Source organism: Alligator mississippiensis, chromosome 10 (genome assembly GCF_030867095.1).
Source record: "Alligator mississippiensis isolate rAllMis1 chromosome 10, rAllMis1, whole genome shotgun sequence".
NCBI lineage: Eukaryota > Metazoa > Chordata > Crocodylia > Alligatoridae > Alligator > Alligator mississippiensis.
In genome coordinates, this window is record NC_081833.1 from 32,566,824 (window position 1) to 32,580,347 (window position 13,524).

A 13,524-nucleotide genomic window follows, 5' to 3' on the forward strand; every position below is an offset into this window, starting at 1 on the left:
CTCTAACCTTAACCCAGAGTCTTTCAACAGGCCTATCTCCAGTTTCATACTGGACCTCTGAGCAATCATACAGCTCTGTTACATACAGTGAAACTCCTCCTCTTCTCCCCTGCCTGTCCTTCCTGAACAGTTTTTACCACCTATCCATGACAGTGCTCCAGTCATGCAAGCTATCCCACCAAGTCTCTGTTATTCCAATCGCATCATGGTTTCTTGACTCTGTGAGGACTTCCAGTTCTTCCTGCTTGTTTCCCAGGCTCCAAGCATTCATGTACAGACACTTGAGGTAACTAGCCAATTGCCCAGAAAGCCCATAACAGGCCAGAGTGCTTTTGACACTATGGATTTCTATTTGAAATCTCTGGGTTCAGCTTGTGAGTCACGTGTAGGTGTTTGCACAACTAACAAGACCAATATTGTGTGGCACCCTTAAAAGGATCTCACAGCACCCCAGGGTACCACAGCACCTTGGTTGAGATTCACTGACCTAGAACAATAGGATATTCCATATACACACCAAAATCTTGCAAACCATTTCTTAATTTGTGCTGAAGAAAGTACTTGAAGCTGAGCAAAGTTCAAAACATCTTATACTAAACCAGGTCTCTTACACAGTACATCCTAGCTGGGAATAAGTGGGAACATCCATTTGGTCTTATAGTTTTGGCATAATTCTACATCTAGCACCAAAGAGTCCAATGTTAAGTTAGCACCAACATTATAAGTAACAGTATTCTAGACTCTGCTTTATGGTTGCAGTAACTAACTTAAACACAAAGCATTCTGAGAATACAAGGCAACAGCTAATAGGCGGGACTTATCTTCCATAAACCTATGGTGATTTGTCTTTAAAATATTACTCCTTTATTAAGTGCCATACATAATTTAATACGTAGTTTTGCTTGGGAGCTCAGGCTGTCAGGCCTATAATAATTATCTTATTTACCCTTTAATATATTGGCATAACATTAATTTTATTCCAATCCTCTGGAATGTCCTCAGTGTTCTAGACCTATTGAAAATTTAATATCAATGATCCTGAAAACTTCTTGACCTGTTCTTTTTAAAATTCTTGAATACAAGTTAGAATAGAAAACATTTCATTATCCCATAGCATGATGGTAGCATCTGGCTTTTTCACAACTGTAGAATAGAAAGGTTTTTTGAATGCTTCTACTACCTTACTGCTTCTGCATAAATATTGTGAGTTCTACAATTTCTGTGTCTCAGTGGCTGTGGCAGAGCACAAGTTGTGCCTGCCACTTTAAGAGGTTTCAGGCAGGCTTTGAGTAGCCAGCAGGTGTGGTTTGGCCAACTGGATGGTCACATGACCTAAAGGGGGACACCAGATTGAAGGAGGGCTGGGCATCCTCAGTATAAGCCCAGGCCATAGGAGCAGAGCTGGCAGTTACACCTAGGGAGCCTGCAGTCTGCAGCTCCCAGAACATCTGGAGGTCAGGGTAGAAACTATGGGGATGGAGGAGGTTCCTGGTCGTGGGTAAGACCTGAAACTGCACCCTGCTGGGGAGGATGGTGTAGTGGGGCTGCCTGTGTTGGGGCAGTCTCCAAGAAATGCCACACCTGTGCCTCCCCAGTGAATGGTGAGGGTGTGGTGCCTGATAGCCTCAACCCCCACGACCTGTTGGGAACATCTCCAAACAAAAAAAGGAGGTATACACCCATTGGAAGGGAGGGGCAATCACAAGAGAGGGCTATACCTCGGTAGCTCAGGAATGTAGGGGGGCGGTCTGGAAGGCCAAGGCGGAAATGGAGCTGGGATTAGCGACCCAGATCAAGGACAACAAGAAGTCCTTTTTCAAATACATAGTGGGGCAAAAGAAGGTGCCAAGTAAGGTGGGGCCTCTGCAGGACACGCTAGGCAATCTGGTCATCTCACCTGACGGTAAAGCTGACATATTCAACAATTTCTTTGCCTCCGTATTTCTGAGGAGGGACCCGGATATTCCCCCACTGGCCCCCCCGAGGGCCCTGTGGGTGGCACACCCAGGCCTAGGGTTAATGAGGACCTTGTCAGGGAACTTCTGGAGGGACTAGATGTATTTAAATCCTCAGGTCCTGATGATCTCCACCCCAGAATGCTGAAGAAACTAGCAGGGGTCATTGTGGGACCTCTGGCACAGCTCTATGAGCACTCATGGCACTCAGGCGATGTGCCGGAGGACTAGAAAAGGGCCAATGTGGTCCCCATCTTCAAAAAAGGGAGGAAGGAAGACCCAGGAAACTATAGGCCCGTGAGTCTTACCTTGGTCCTGGGGAAGCTTTTCGAAAGAATTATCCTGGCACATGTCCAGCAAGGGCCAGCACAGGGGCAACTGGCATAGGTTCATTAGGGGCGGGCTTGTCAAACCAACCTGGTGGCCTTCTATGACCAGGTCACCAAGTCCTTGGATGCAGGTGTCACAGTGGATATAGTATTTCTGGACTTCAGGAAGGCCTTCGACACGGTCTCTCACCCCATTCTCAGTAAGAAACTAGGAGACAGTGGTGTTGATGCCTACACAGTCGGATGGGTCACTAACTGGCTGGAGGGCCAGACCCAGAGGGCGGTGATGGACGGGTCTTATTTGACCTGGAGGGATGTGGGCAGTGGGGTTCCCCAGGGCTCAGTCCTCGGGCCTGCACTATTCAACATCTTCATCAGTGACTTGGGCGAGGGGGTAGAAAGCACCTTGTTCAAGTTCGCAGATGACACTAAGATGTGAGGTGAAGTGAGTATGCTAGTAGGAAGGAACAGGCTGCAAGTGGATCTAGACAGGTTATAGGGGTGGGCCGAAGAGAACAGGATGGGGTTCAACACTGACAAGAGCAGGGTAATGCACCTGGGGAGGAAGAATCATCGGCACACCTACAGGCTGAGGAACTTCCTTCTTGCCAGTGTTGAGACAGAAAAGGATCTTGGAGTCATCATTGATGCCACAATGAACATGGGCTGACAGTGTGGGGACGCGGTCAGGAAGGCCAACCATACCTTGTTGTGCATCCACAGATGCATCTCAAGCAGGTCCAAGGAGGTGATCCTCCCCCTCTACGCGACACTGGTCAGGCTGCAGCTGGAGTACTGTGTCCAGTTCTGGGTGCCGCACTTCAGGAGGGATGTGGCCAATATGAAGAGGGTCCAAAGGAGGGCCACCCACATGATCAGGGGTCAGCAGGGCAGGCCCTACAAGGAGAGGCTGAGGGACCTGAACCTGTTCAGCCTCCAAAAGAGAAGGCTGAGAGGGGATCTAGTGGCAGTCTACAAACTAGTCAAGGGGGACCAGCAGGTATTGGGAGAGTCCCTGTTCCCCCGAGCAATCCCAGGAGTTACAAGAAACAATGGATGCAAGCTAGCGGAGGGTAAAAGGAGGCTGGACGAACATCTGGCTGGGGTCGTTTGTCCCCAGTACTCTTTCCTGCCACGGCAGGGGGTCGGACTACATGATCTCCTCAGGTCCCTTCCGACCCTACCAACTATGAAACTATGAGACTATGCCTGGTGGGCTACCCCATAAAGGGGACAGGCTTGGGGTCCAGGCAGTCAACAGATACCTGTGGGCTGAGTGGGCCGTAGGCCAAGTTTGGGATGCCCCAGGCCAGAGAACGCCAGGGTCTAGAATCATCCCAGAATGTGAGGTGGTAGCCCTGAGGCCCAATTGTAGAGTAGGGCCTGAGTGGGTCGGCCTGAAGGTCTGCAAGGGGTCAGGACCAAGCGTGAAAGAGAAGAAGCCTGAAGGGCTGTATGGAGTAGGGCCAAGGGGCCAATGAAACAGAGCAAGGCAGAGTGCGTGTGGCCCATGGTAGGGTGTGAATGGGTATGACCCAGAAAAAGGGGCCATGTGAATGACACCCAGTTATGGGGCTTGAAAGATGCTCAGCACAGGGGCAGAGTTCAGCCCTGACATGAGAGTTAACTGATTGGATGCCAACTGCGAGGCACAAGACACAGTGTAAAGGTTGTTCAGATCCATGTATTACACCCTTGGCATCAGGGCAGTAAATGGGCAGCCTCCCGCCTATGAACAACTATTCAGTTCCAACAAAGGCATGGCAAGTGAGTCAGGTGGGCAAACTGCCCTGGACACTAGGGCTGTGCTAAATTTTGGCAGCCGTTTCATTTCAGAGATGTTTCAGGCCATTTCGGCACCCAAAACACCAAATCAGAATCAAAATGGAAGGCTCCGAAATGAACTGGAAGGCTCCAAAATGTTTTGGAGAATTTTGGAGCTGGGCTTGCAGGGAAACAAAGACTAAGAGGAGGGAGGGGAAAGAGGGGGGAAGGACTGCTTCGATATTGACATCTAGCTCTCTGATCGCTTCCCCCAGCTCTTCCCAGGAGGCGTGGGCCCCAGATCTGTGTGCGGGGTTTGAGCAGGCAGCCGCTGCAGGCTAGGGCCAGTGGCAGCCGCTCAGCACAGCCAGCACTGAGTGTTGGGAAGACTATGGTGCTGCTGCTGGCCCCAGTCTACAGTGGCAGTCTGCTGAAACCTGGCACACAGATCTGGGGTCCTGCACCCCCTGGGAAGAGCGGGGGGACCTGATACAAGGGCTGGGGAATCAAACCAGGGGCTGGGGAATCCCTGCCAGGCAACCTGGCTCCGCAGGCAGCAGAGATCCATGCTGAGGTATCCTCCCCGCTGCTGCCCGCCCTGTGCAGCCCCAAATCTTTGCTCCTTGTGGAGCCAGGTCACATGGCAGGGACCAGCATAGATTTGGCCGAAATGAAACAGGACAGTGATCTGAAACATCAAAACAAATCACTGTCCTCCAAAATGACCAAATCGAAACACAGCTATTTTGCGCAGCCCTACTAGACAGGTGGGTGGGCCAACAATGGGACTGGCCTCAAGACAGCCCCCTGTCACAATGGCTTAGAGATTCCTTTTATTCCCAATATACAGGATGTGTCTACACATTCATTAATGCGCAGTGCCTACTGCACATTAGATTTAGCACTTGCAAAAGGAACTACTAAAATAAATGCACAGTAGGCTGCCCTACTGCACAGTAGTGCAATGGCATGCTTTTTTTGTGACAGTTAATGCACAGTAGACTAATACTACTGTGCGTTAGCATAATAGCACAGTTTTTGCCATGATGCTGTAATGCATAGTCAGTCCATCTACTACACATTAAGTGTCTCATGTAGATGCTCCCACTGATGCTTCTTACCTTGGTCATTGTTTTTTCTTTCTGTCCTCCTACTTCTCTTATTTCTTTTCTATAATTCCTAACTTCTCATTTATATTTATTACTATAATTTTCTCCTTTTTTACATTTGTTATATATGGATTTTTTTAGAAACATCTTAATAACTGCCTTCACTTCCCCTCTGGGCTACGGGATGTTCCCCTTTAAGTATTAATACTATCATCTGTATTTAGAATTGGTGCTGAGGAGCATGGCTGAGCTTAATCAATTACATTAGACCTTAAAATGCCAAGATTGGCAGCCCAGCCAGAGCCTGTATATTAATATTTCTTGTCATTATCAAATTAAAGGAAATATCTTTGCAAAAGTTAGATGTCTGTCTGAACTAACTGAGGTCCCTCTGAGGCCCCACCATTTTTTCCATATATGCTTCTTATTCTCATAGTTGATTTATCTGTTCTCTCCTCCCCTCAACTTTCTTTCTACCTGCTGAAACCAAATGCAGAGACATTATACTATAAAATGCAGACAAACATACTTCCTACCTGTATGCTTCACACTGATACAGTGCCTCTAGTAGAGAAGGGATTCTGTATTCCTCTACTTCTTGACAAAATAGGGCCCATTCTCTGAAAAGTTTTTTATAAATAAACTGAAGTATGCAGTCAAATACAGTAGTCATCTTTAACAAATAATAGCCAATTTGACTCTCAGCCACAGGGTGGAGGAAGGAACAGAGGCATGACTAGGGTAACCCCATTCTTTGAGGGCTTAAGCCACAGGCACTATCTCAATGGGTGTCACTCACCAAAACAAGGTATCTAGAGCAGTCTTTGGCAGCCAACAGCACATGGGCCAGACCTGACCTACCAAGCAATCAGATCACAAAGCTGGGACTTCAGTGTAGGGGACATATGCAAAACTTTTGCAGTAGATCATCATGGCTGGGGAAGCAGTGGTGATACCAGTGGCCAGGTAGGAAAGGGTAGCCCACCTTCAAAGCTAGCTCTGTTAAAATGGCCCACTGCTCCATTTTGGTTGCAAATGCCTTCCAGTTCTAAAGTAACATTATGGCTTGTTCCAACAATACAATATGTGTATGAACAAGCACTAAAGAAAGAGTCTTGCTTTCATTCTTTAGGCTAGCATCACTATGCCAATCAAAAAAACTATACATAAAATCAGTGGCTCCCAACTTCAGGGCCCAATCCAAATTAGGGTTGTGGGGGGTCCACCCCTTGCTCCGCCCTTCCCGCCTGCAGGGCTCTCCCGGTGCACCGTTTGCATGGCTCTCACCACTGCTGCCCCCTGCGATCCCGGCCTGGCCTGGGCTCCACTGGCTCCACCAAGCATAAGTGAATCAGTGGCACGGGCGGGGGTCGCAACCCGGATTTAGGGTCACAGCAAAAAAAAGTTGGGAGCCACTGCCTTAAATGATATGTATATACTTTCCCCAGAGACATCTTACATAAAAAAAACTATGCAGGTGCATTAATTGTCTTTTCTTACTCAAATTCAGCTGGTAAAAACAGCTCGCCAAGTCTAAGGAAGTTGAGAACGTGTCGAAATATTTGTCCATCTCCATGGATTAGGAGGCTCTGGCCATATGTAATCCAATACACTTTTTTGCCATTTGACAGCAACTCTGGACACTACAGAAATAAATAGATATTAGGCTTTACGAGGATCCTAGTGTGAACATTTCCTGATAGTAAATTTCCTCTCTTATCTTTCCAAATCCCTTCATATCAAATATCAGAGTATTTCTCCTTTCAGCCATGCAAGGCTGCGCATAGCTACATCTCAAGAAAATTGTTAGCATACTATGCAATTTTTCTTGTTAATGGGAATCCCTAGATTAGTGGGGGTCAGCCTTTTGAGAAAATGTGCCACATGTAAGCCATGCACCCTCCAGGGGCGTGTCCACACATGCAGGCACATGCTCTTGCAGCAGCTCAAATAGGAGCAGCACAAATTTGAGCCAGGGATTTTTGCCTCAGCATACAGGCCCGGACATACACTTTGGTGTGGGGCAAGTTGTGCCACTTGGGGCAAAATAACCCTGCCCAGCTCCTCCTGGATTTGCACCCAGGGGGAGCTAGAGCCTGAGGCCAGCACCTGTAGTGGTCCCAGCACTAAAAAAACCTGCCCTGGCTCTGGCCAGGAAGGTGCCCAGGGGCTGCAGGTCTGGGTTCCTTTCACTTGTCTGTGCATGTTTTTGGGCAGAGCACCAGTGGGTGGCATCTACCAACTCCTTGGATGCCTTTGAGGACCTGTGGGTGCAGCCTGTGGGGCTCTGCTCCATGTCCCCCTCTGGAACACTGTTTTTCACGTTTTGACCCTTTGACCCACATGACACTCCCATCCTGTTTTGGCCTTTGTTGGCCCAAGAAATTTAATTGTATCTTTCACCCTTTGGGCCCACACAGTAGGGGCTATTAGTTAGCTGGGTGGGTCGTAAGGCCCATGTTAACTTGGAACATGTTAACAGTGGGATCTATTCATTAATTGGGTGAATGTCCACCGAAAAATACAAATAGGCAGGAGCTTCTGGGGCCCAGCCAATTGGTATCTGGGGATGCTACCCCTTGTGCCAGATGGACTGCTAAAGCAGCATCCAAAATTCACTTTTTAAAATACTCCCAAATCCATGTTCTTCCACAATTAGAACAAAAGACCACTATATATATACACACACGCACATATAGATACAGAGACACAGAGAGATCAGTTGGGCTATGTTTTATTGCTATATTTACAATGTTAAAGCAATTTGGAAGCTTACTAGTGTGTTTATCATCATCATAAAATTAATTCTAAATATCTATGTTTTGATGCTTGCTTTTGGTTGTCTTATCACATGATAGGTGTGTGATGGGGGGATGTGGGGTTTGCATGGGGGCGTGGAAGGGGAGTGGGGGGATGCAGGTTGGTGTGTGAGTAGATGTGGGGGGATTGTGGGAGGACTGTAGGTATGGGGGGACTGTGGGGGGGGCTGCTCAGGAGGGGTGGGTCCCCTGCCCCCCACTGGGTGCAGCCCCCCCCCCCCCCAGCACACAGACTCCACTCCCACAGGGTCCCAGCCCCCCATAAGGCCACAGACCCCTGCAAGGTCCAAGCCCCACCTCCCCTGCAGGGCCACAGCCCCTCTGTACAGGGCCCACAACTCACCCCTGCAGCAGCAGCAGGCATGGGGTGCTTAGGCCCTGCTGCTGCCTGCCCCCCCCCCCAGCACTGCACGGCACGGACCCTATCACCACAGAGTTGGTGCTGCCTGTGCCTCTCATTGTGGGACCGGCCTGGCTTGCTGCAGCTCCGCATGGGGCCATGTGCCTTTCTGCAGCCCCAGGGCCACTCGCGCTGTAACCCAGGGCCAGAGCCGCTCACAGGAATCTCCAGGTATCAAATGTTGAGCGCACACTGAAAATATGCAGTGCAGGGAACATTTTTTCAGTCACAGCATGCCTCCTGCAGCATCTCAAACTGGTCTGGGATGCTGCAAGAGGAAAATGTGCACTCATCTGGACATGCCCCCTGAGTACCACCCCAATCCCCTTCCCCTAGTCTGTTCTGCTTTCTGCTCCCTGCCCTGCTGCTACTGCCATAGTCAATACAGCTGGGGTCTCTGAGCACCCCCTCTAATGTTTGAGCCAAATTAGATGCTATTGGTTCAAAAAACGCATTCTCCAAAAATAACTAATTTACTGGGCATTGTTGTACAGCACTGAACTGGAGTTTAGGCAGGAGTAAGGCTAAGTGATCAAACTGATTCACACCTAGGCATGGGCAGAAGCTCAGGCCTAGGGAACTCTGCAGTTCAAAATGGCACCACCATTTGGCTCTTTAGCTTGTGGAACAGAAAGAACTGAATCACTCCTTAGAATTTAAGCACCCAAATTCCCCTTGAATCCTATCTTGGCACCTGCAAGACAAACTGTACTGGATCCTTCAGCTTTTGCTTAACATGAAGTATGTACTTAAGTCTGTATCAATTCAAGGCACTTAAGCATGTGCTTAAGTTAACTGAATCCAATTAAAGTTAAGCGCTAGGGCTGTGCGAAATTTCACCACCAGTTTTGTTTCGTCGCTGTTTTGACCTGTTTCGAAGTTGAAACAGCAAAATTGAAATGAAACAGATATGGTCGAAACAGCCTCGAAACAAAACGAGGCAAGTCGAAATGTTTTGCTGTTTCGACGCTGTTTCAATGTTTCACCTATAGGCTATAATGGGGAAGGTCAAAACAGCCTATAACTTTGTAATTTCTGGCCAGATTTGGATAAAACATGCAGAAATGGTAGCCCCTTCTGAGGGCATAAAGTATGCCAGGTTTCAAGAAGATAGGTGCAGGGGGTTTGGAGAAACTGCACCCCAAAATCCTGAAAGCAAAACTCATGTCATGTGTATGTGTTAAGCACAGCAGGGTCAAAACTGCAGGCTTGCTAGCCCCTGCTGAGGCCACAAAGCCTACCAAGTTTCAAGGAGCTAAGTACAGGGGTTTGGGGGAAACTGCACCTCAAGCTGCGGACAAGCAAAACTCGTGACATGGGTGACACTGTGTGTGTTAAGGCACAGCAGGGTGAAAGCTGCAGGCCTGATAACCCCTGCTGAGGCCACAAAGCCTGCCAGCTATAGAGGAGGTAGGTGCAGGGGTTCTGGGTTCTGGGCCCCTGCACCTCTGGCTGCTGACAGGCAAAACTCATGTCATGGGTGCTTGTGCAACTGTGTCTGTCTTGGGGCACAGGGGAGGGGAAACTACTGCAGGCCTGGCTGCTAGGCCCTGCTGCGGCCACTAAGCCTGCCAGCTGTCAAGAAGATAGGTGCAGGGGGGTTCTGGGGCCCTGTACCCCTAGCTGCTGACAGGCAAAACTCATGACATGGGTGCTTGTGCAACTGCTGCCTCTCATCAGGCAGCAGGACTGAAGATCCCCCATCACTTATCACCAAGACCTGAGGGTAATAATTGACCACAATATAAACATGGGCTGGTAGTGCGATGCTGTAGCCAGCAGGGCCAACAATACACTGGCATGCATCAATTGACACATTTCCAGTAAAACCATTGCAAAGAAGTGATTCTCCTGCTCTACTCAGCTCTTCTCAGCACTGGTGAGATTGCAGCTGGAGTACTGCTTCTAGTTCTGGGCTCCACACCTTAACAAGGACATGGTAAAGCTTGAGAGAGCTTCTGAGCCACTTTGGAAAAGCTTTGGAGCTGCTTCAGAAATCCGGCCATAGGGTATAACGGGAAATCAATAAAATATCTATAACTTTGTTGTTTTTTTGTCTGATTTGGATGAAACTTGAAGGGGTGGTAGCCTCTGCTGAGAGCATGAAACCTGCCAAGTTTCAAGAAGATAGGTGCAGGGGGTCAGGGGGAATTGCACCCCAAATTCTTGAAAGCAAAACTCATGTCCTGTGTATGTGTTAAGCCACAGTGGGGTCAAAACTGCAGGGGAGATGGCCCCTGCTGAGGCCACGAAGCCTGCCAGCTCTCAAGGAGATAGGTGCAGGGGGAGTCTGGCTTCTGGGGCCCTGCACCCCTAGCTGCTGACAGACAAAACTCATGACATGGGTGTTTGTGCAACTGACTGTCTCTGTCTTGGGGTAGTTGATTGTCTGTATTGATTATTTCCTCTCCTTAGTCTGTGGTTTTGTAGGTGTTAATCCATGCTCGTTAAATTGTTATGTAGTAGCTAGGTATTGGGTATTGAGCTGGTCCCTGAGTGAATCATGATTAATTGGTAACTGGTAACACAGTAGCTTAGCAGCCAGGCCTGCAGTAGTCCTCTTGCTCTCCCCACCCCGCCCCAAGACGGACACAGCTGCACAAGCACCTATGTCACGAGTTTTGTCTGTGAGCAGCTTGAGGTGCAGTTCCCCCCAAACCCCTGCACCTATCACCTTGAAACTTGTCAGGCTTTGTGGCCTCCGCAGGGGCTACCACCCCTGCAGTTTTGACCCCACTGTGGCTTAACACATATATGTGACATGCACTTTGCTTTCAAGAATTTGGAGTGCAATTCCCCACAAACCCTCCACCAATCTTATTGAAACTTGGCAGGCTTCGTGGCCTCAGCAGGGGTTAGCAAGTCTGCAGTTTTGACCCCACTGGGTCTTAACACATACACGTGACACAAGTTTTGCTTTCAGGATTTTGGGGTGCAGTTTCTCTGAACCCCCTGCACCTATCTCCTTGAAATGAGGCAGGCTTCGTTGCCTCAGCAGGGGGCTAGCATCCCTGCAGTTTTGATCCCGCTGTGCCTTAACACATACAAGTGACATGAGTTTTGCTCTCAAGATTTTGGGGTGCGGTTTCTCCAAACCCCCTGCACCTATCTTCTTGATACTTGGCGTGCATCGTTCCCTCAGAAGGGGCTGCCATTTCTGCAAGTTTCATCCAAATCTGGCCAGAAATAACAAAGTTATAGTCTGTTTTAACCTTCCCCATTATATCCTATGGGCGAAACGTTGAAAAAAGGTTGAAACGGCAAAACGTTTCGACGGAACGAAACGGAACAGCCGTTTTGACTCGAAACAAAAGTTGAAACAAAACACTGTTCTGTCGAAATGTCGAAACACTGGTCAAAACGGAATGCTTTCATTTCACACAGCCCTATTAAACGCCTATGTAAAATTAGTCATATGTTTAGATGCTGTGCTGAATTGAGTTCATCACATTTTTCTATTAGCTCTTCTGTATTTCTAGTGATAATTTAGAGGGAAGACATTCTATCTATCTATCTATCTATCTATCTATCTATCTATCTATCTATCTATCTATATGGTTTTGATGGTATATGTCAAAGAAGGGCTAACCAGGTTCCATCAGCACTAGGCAATGCTGTTAATCGAAAGGGTAACTGTATTCTCGAGTAATTTCAAGTATTTCTTTCCTCATTGGAATTGAACCTCTTGCCTTAATACAGCTCCCAGCCCAGATATGAAGGTCTGACTGTTCTAGCCTACCAGGTCAATCCCTTCTAGTACTAATACACTTCCAGTACTGAAATGGTTTAGACAATCTTACACTCAAGGCAATGTAAACATAGTCAATGACTGTACCTTCAGCAAGGTTTGTAAGTAAGTTTCATACCAGTGACTTCCTACATATATTTTCACAATCTGATGTAAGGAGTAGATAGTTACTTCTGCTCTCCAATCTGTATCTAATGGATAAGGTGTAATAGGAAAAGGTCACAATGAAAGAAATTTTCAACACAATTAAAACTTTGGATAAGCCAACTGTGAGTGAATGATAGTATTTCATAATAGTATAATATGATTCTTTAGGATGATACATTAATATAGAAAATTCTGTGCAACACATGCAGAGCTCATTTCTGTCATTCTGTTCCCAGTACTTAAATATGAACATTGTCAGGAAATATTCACATGTTCCACATCATGGATCCATGCTGCAACCAAAAGTCCTCTCTAGTAGTAATAGTTTTAAGAGTTTTGGTGCGCACCTCTAAGCATCAGTTTTGTTTTCTTTGAGCTTACCTGCTCTATATATTTATATGATCTGATGTAGGCAGAACTGGATATGCTGTTGAACCTTCTCTGACAGAAGTATGGTTATAAAACACCTGAACGCAGGAGTAGGGGTAGACGTCGTTTACTTAGACTTCAGGAAGGCCTTCGATATGGTATCCCACACCATACTGGTGAACAAGTTAAGAGGCTGTGACTTGGATAACTGCACAGTCCGGTGGGTGGCAAATTGGCTAGAGGGTCGTACCCAGAGAGTCATAGTGGATGGGTTGGTATCGACCTGGAAGGGTGTGGGCAGTGGGGTCCCGCAGGGCTCGGTCCTGGGACTGATACTCTTCAATGTCTTCATCAGCGACTTGGATGAGGGAGTGAAGTGTATTCTGTCCAAGTTTGCGGATGACACAAACTGGGGAGAAGTGGACACACCGGAGGGCAGGGAACAACTACAAGCAGACCTGGACAGGTTGGACATATGGGCGGAAAACAACAGAATGCAATTCAACAAGGAGAAATGCAAAGTGCTGCACCTAGGGAGGAAAAATGTCCAGCATACCTACTGCCTAGGAAATGACCTGCTGGGTGGCACGGAAGCGGAAAGGGATCTTGGAGTCCTAGTGGACTCCAAGATGAACATGAGTCGGCAGTGTGATGAAGTCATCAGGAAAGCTAATGGCACTTTATCGTGCATCAGCAGATCCATGATGAACAGAACCAAGGAGGTGATAATTCCCCTCTATCGGGCGCTGGTCAGACCACAGTTGGAATACTGTGTGCAATTTTGGGCGCCGCACTTCAAGAGGGATGTGGATAACCTGGAGAGGGTCCAGAGAAGGGCCACTCGTATGGTTAAGGGCTTGCAGACCAAGCCCTATGAGGAGAGA

At 47.9% G+C, this 13,524-nt stretch overlaps 1 protein-coding gene across 3 annotated transcripts in view; it reads right to left on the bottom strand.

The window, feature by feature from the left end:
• The window catches only part of KCTD19 (potassium channel tetramerization domain containing 19), a 66,497-nt gene that overhangs the window by 23,429 nt on the left and 29,544 nt on the right, over positions 1 to 13,524 (bottom strand). For all 3 annotated transcript variants that reach the window (XM_019490994.2, XM_019490993.2, XM_019490995.1), the window contains 3 exons: positions 12,212 to 12,315; positions 6,658 to 6,800; positions 5,694 to 5,777 (listed from right to left, as the gene is read on the bottom strand). In XM_019490994.2, the coding sequence (XP_019346539.1) occupies positions 5,694 to 5,777; positions 6,658 to 6,800; positions 12,212 to 12,315 (331 nt within the window). The remainder of the gene's footprint in view (positions 1 to 5,693; positions 5,778 to 6,657; positions 6,801 to 12,211; positions 12,316 to 13,524) is intronic.